Source organism: Ipomoea triloba, chromosome 3 (genome assembly GCF_003576645.1).
Source record: "Ipomoea triloba cultivar NCNSP0323 chromosome 3, ASM357664v1".
NCBI lineage: Eukaryota > Viridiplantae > Streptophyta > Magnoliopsida > Solanales > Convolvulaceae > Ipomoea > Ipomoea triloba.
In genome coordinates this window covers 1026601-1032122 of record NC_044918.1, presented here as the reverse complement: position 1 = coordinate 1032122, position 5522 = coordinate 1026601, and the positions used below count along the sequence as shown (strand labels likewise).

At 37.2% G+C, this 5522-nt stretch overlaps 1 protein-coding gene across 1 annotated transcript; it reads left to right on the top strand.

The window, feature by feature from the left end:
• The first annotated feature begins 898 nt into the window (after window positions 1-898).
• LOC116011764 (glycine-rich RNA-binding protein 2-like) lies at window positions 899-3891 on the top strand. The gene is made up of 5 exons (XM_031251165.1): window positions 899-1001; window positions 1847-1984; window positions 2066-2134; window positions 2563-2669; window positions 3099-3891. The coding sequence occupies exons 2-5, from the start codon at window positions 1849-1851 to the stop codon at window positions 3648-3650; spliced, it is 864 nt and encodes a 287-aa protein (XP_031107025.1). The 5' UTR covers window positions 899-1001; window positions 1847-1848; the 3' UTR covers window positions 3651-3891.
• The last annotated feature ends 1631 nt before the right edge of the window (window positions 3892-5522 follow it).

Genomic DNA, 5522 nt, shown 5'->3' with positions numbered 1-5522 from the left:
ATATTATCAAATAATGTACATTCAGTACACAAATAATATATATATATATATATATATATATATATATATATATATATATATATATTTTTTTTTTTTTTTTGAAATAATGTATCAAATATACATTTAATATATTAAAAATGTTTATCTTTTTTATGGTCCATACAGCACTGTGTGGAGTATGATCTACACAATAATTCAAAAAGTGAGGACAATGCTAATGGCCCGAGAACCACTGTATGGGTTGTTATGCCGTGGACCTAGGTTCACCTTGTAAGGTGGACATGGGTCTACATTCACATACACTATACTCTACATTCACAATTTGTGAATTCCACATTCACACATTATAGGATTATATGTTTAGTAACTATACTCTACATTCACAATTTGTAAACTCCACATTCATACATTCAAAACTCTATATTCACAGGTCCTATACTCCACATTCACAACTTGAGAACTCCACATTCACACATTACAGGGCTACAAGTTGTTAGAACTTCTTAACTCTATTACAGATTCACACATGCATAACTCTACATTCACGATTTCTATACTCCATATTCACAATTTGAAACCTCCAAATTCACACATTTTTTGACAACTCTACATTCACACAATCATAAATCTACATTCACAATTTCTATACTCTACATTCACACTTTGAAACCTCTACATTCACACATTTTTGACAACTCTATATTCAGCAATATATTTACTAAAAAAAAAAAAAAAGAAAGACAAAAACGACGTAGTTTTGGGCTACCTCTGTTGTGTGGACCTGGGTCCACAGCATAATTTGCCCCACTGTATGGTATGGGCCAATGCTAATGGGCTACCTCTGTTGTGTGGGCCTAGCGAAGTCCAATAAGTAGGAAGGGCCTGTTCAGAAAAAAACGGCGTATGTATATTTTATCGTTTTCTGGAGGCCGTTTAGCTCTCGGAAGCTTTGAGAAGTCTTAGCTGTGGTTAAACGAGAAGGGTTTATCGATCCGCCGAAGGTCTGATTCTTCTATGATCCCTTACACTGTTGAATAAGTTTGTTTGTCTGTGAATTTGATCATTTCAGGTTGATTTTAGTGATCTAACCTCGCATTTCGTGTTTTTGTTTATCCGGGATTAGTCAGGGTTTAAGGAGTTCATTTTCCTCAGCTTTCTGTTCATCATTTCTGTGTAATAGTGCGGATTGTCTGTGTATTTGTTTTGCTCTCGGGTTTTACACTGTTAAAAGTTGGTGGAGAACCGGAACATGTTTAAAAATTAGCAGAGCTGAAATGTGCTGATTGGTTATCTGATTTTTTTTTTTTTTTAATTTGTTTTCAATTCCCTTGTTCTGTCCTGTCCAACTGCTGGATGCATGGGAGGGAATATGGATTTTTGGCATTGTGAGCTTAAAAATAGTGTGCGCAATCATGTTATTTGTATAATCAACCATTATAATTGTGAACCTTGTATTTGTAATCAAAGCATTCAAAAACTACATTTGTGACACTGTTGAGCTAAGCACTTAGCTTTGTGCTTTAAGCCATCTAGCATTCATCTTTCATTGCATTTTTTTGCTCTATAAAAGATTGGTATGGTATGTGGTTTTACTTGAGGACCTGTTTATTTCTTCATTCTTGGAGCATAGTTTGAAACTTTGACGTAATAAATCTTTAAGGCTTATTCTAAACTTGAATGTCTAATTAATAAGTACAGGAATAATAATTCAGGTATGATCTTAGTGACCGTGATTGGATGAAACGCCTTATCTTTAGCAACTTGCTTTGTATCTTGATCATAGTGTAGTAGAAGTTTTGTTTCTCCTGTGATATTAAAAATCAGTAACCTGTCTTCTTGGAATCAGGAATGGCTTTTGCAAATAGAATTGGAAATGTGCTCAAACAGGCAGTTAGCAGGCACATGAATCCTGAGTTATCTCACTCAAACTCATCCCTGTACCAGGCATACAGAAGCATGTCGTCTTCAAAGATTTTTGTTGGAGGTGAAAAGATTTGTCTTTCCTTTAGTAATGAATTGTTCATTCTCCTTTACATTTTTGAGTGAGTTTATTTTCTTAATGCAGGCCTGTCTTTTGGGACTGATGAAACGAGTTTGAAGGAAACATTTGACCAGTTTGGTACTGTGCTTGAAGGTATTCCAAGTCTAAATTTGCAATTCAGTGTCTGATCTTGCACAGTTTGATTGCAGCATCGCATTTGGGCCCTCTAGATATGTTTTTTTCTAAGAAATCCAAGCGTTCTTCTCAATACCGATTGAAAAGGCCAAGGGTGAATATTGCTCCATATTTTTTTGGAAATTATCCTCTTATCAATTTTATTTGATTTTTTAGATGCATGTATGTGCTGTTAGCATGTACAACTCCTTAAACTGGTGGGAACATAATGGATCAGTAAATTGGAATGAAAAGATAATTAGTAAAAGAATGCAACTATGCAATCTTGTGGGGATTTGGTTATCCTATAGATGGGGTTTTACGCTTACTGAATGGAGTACATTTTTTCAAATTTTCTTATTAAATGTTCAGTGTATATAACTTAAGATAAAATAAATTTTCTGCAGCACGGATTATTATGGACCGTGATACTGGAAGATCCAGAGGCTTTGGCTTTGTTAGTTTTTCAACTGCTGATTGTGCAACCAGTGCCATGCAGGCCATGGATGGACAGGTGCCAATGCATTTTTGTTAATTGTTATAAATGTGTTGATTATTCCTTTTGTAGTTGGCACCTTCTCCAACCCTATTGAGCATATTAATAGGCTATGATTAAATTTGGGTATGACAAGCAGACTGGATGCAGTGCAGACGTAGTAAATAGTAATTAAGAATTTTTTTGCAGTAGGGATTTGGACAGATTGGTGACTTGGTTGAGACTTGAGAGAAGGCCATCCCCTTCCCTTTTTTACTTGTCCACTTCTGTTTTTGTCCTGTTTTGGAGCAAGATATGCCATTTCAATTCAACTCAACCAAGTCTTACATGTATCAACCTATAAGTCCTTTACATGGGCTTCATATGAGACAATTTATTTTAAAATAATGTTGCATAATTTCAAGTTATATCTCTTATTTTGACTCTTCTTCTTGCATTATTTTACAGGAGCTTCATGGCCGACGGATTAGGGTGAACTATGCAACTGAGAAGCCTCGTGGTGGATTTGGTGGTGGAGGGTATGGAAACAATAGTTATGGAAGTGGAGGTGGGAACTATGGCAGAGGGGATGGATACGGAGGTGGTAGCTATGGCAGTGGTGGTGGTAACTACAACAGCGGAGCAGGTGGATATGGTAACTATGGCAGCAGTGGTGATGGAAGCTACAACAGCGGAGCGGGTGGATATGGTGGAGGTGGTAACTATGGCAGCAGTGGTGGGTATGGCAGTGACTATGGGAGCAATGTTGGCTATAACAGCAGTTATGCCACTGGAGAGAGAAACATTGATGGTGGGAATAGTGGTATTGGCAATAATGGTAACAGTTATGCCAACACCGGATTTGATAGGACAGCAGGTTATGGTGGAGGCCAGCAACAGCTGAACACAAATCAAGAGATACCCGAGCCTGTGACTGGAGATTTCACCCATGACCCATTGGACGGGAATTACAGGGATGACGACAACGAGCCAGATGGTTATGCCAACAAAAGCGGCTGAAGTAATCTTTCATAGATGATATACTGTGTTGAGCTTGCCTAGGAACAAAACATAATAAGTCACTTCTTTTGGTGTTGGCGTGTTGCTATGCACATTGCACACTTTATCAAGTTCGATTAATGTTAGTCTTCAGTTTGTGCAAAAATTAAAAATACTTTAATTGACCTTGTTGTTTAGATTTATTCTCTGGCAGGCTGGCATCGAGCTAGACCTTGACGCAATCAAAGGAAACATATTTGCAGATTCGCAACGTTCCAAGAACCAGACTCCTACTTCCCCGCTTAGAGGGTAACCTAGCAGAGAACCACAAGACTACTAACTCAGAATTGAGGTAGGCAGTGTTCATGAATTTTCACTTTTCAGTCTGGTAATACTGTTCACCTACTATACATTTATGTTAGTGGGACAGGTTTATACTGTGACAAGAGCGTCACGTTTAGGAAGGGAGAAATCTCAACGTTTTGCATTACTAAAAAAATGAAACTGCTGGCCATATGAAAATTGTGTGCGGTTTAATTTGTACATTGGTATATATATACTAATAAACGTGGATGTTGATGCACCATATATATAAATCTAGTAATGGAAGGCGTTTGGTTGGAAAGAAAGAATTAGGGGAAAATGAATTGTAATTCAGTGGGAAGAAAGAATTAGGGGAAAATGAATTGTAATTCAGTGGGAATAAAGTAGGAATTTGAATTATATTGTTTAGTAAGGATGAATATAATTATTGAGAATTAGAAAGAAAAAAGTGATATAAAGACTAAAATGCCTTTGTGCAATAATAATAATAATAATTAAGGGCAAAATGGTCATTTTTTAGTTTTTTTTTTCCCCATTGTTCTGAATTACAATTCGTATGGGGTCCAAGAATTCCAATTCTACAAATAGAGAGAATTATAATTCTGTGGTATTGTAATTTTTTCCAATCAAACACTATAATTCATGTGGCTAGAGAATTATGTTATAATTGAATTGCAATTACATCCGACCAAACAGCCAGCCTATGACGCATGTGCATGGATAGGAATAGTAATACCCTTCGCCCTCAATATATTTCTATGCGCTGGTAAAGCCATTATGAAGGGGTTGCAGACTTGCAGAGCCTGTCTGCCTTCCTTTATTATAATGCCTAAATTTAACGTGCAGGTATTTCATATCTGCGGATGGTCGCTGGGCAACTGCTGATCATATGAAACTTATGTTCGGTTTAATTTGTACATTGGTATATACTAATATACGTGGATGGTGATTCACCATATATAATTAAAACAAAAAATATAGTAAAGGAAAGTAAACAATTATAGAGCTATAGAAGTGTGATTTGGTTCCAGGATAAATGTAAAAGTACACGGGGTATACCCTGGTCCAGAATGAAAAGTCGAAAACTCAATGGATAGCTCAAGTGGCAATTGAACTCTCTTTGTGAAGAAGAATTTCGAGAGAATTCGGGTTTGATTCCTATAAGCGACGATTCTCCCTGAGTCAGCTCACATGCCTCCCGGAGCGAGTGGGGAGTAGTCGGGCGGATCCGGACCGTTAAACGGACAGAGAAAGAGGTGTTTCGAGTGGGGAGTAGTCGGGTGGATCCGGACCATTAAACGGACAGAGAAAGACTTGAAACACCTCGTGAATTTACCAAAAAAAAAGAATGAAAAGTCGAAAAAGCATCCTAAAGATGCAAACACAACGAATTTGCAAATGACAAACAAAACAAATGAATAAACTAAGAGGCAGTACACAATGTTGCTAGGAGAAAGATCCACCAAGAGTGCAAAGGAGAAAGGAAATTTCCGACATGTAGATGAGAAATGGAATTTCGTCCCAACGAGATCTCCGTCCAGCCTAGATGAAGCGCCCACAGGAAACTCA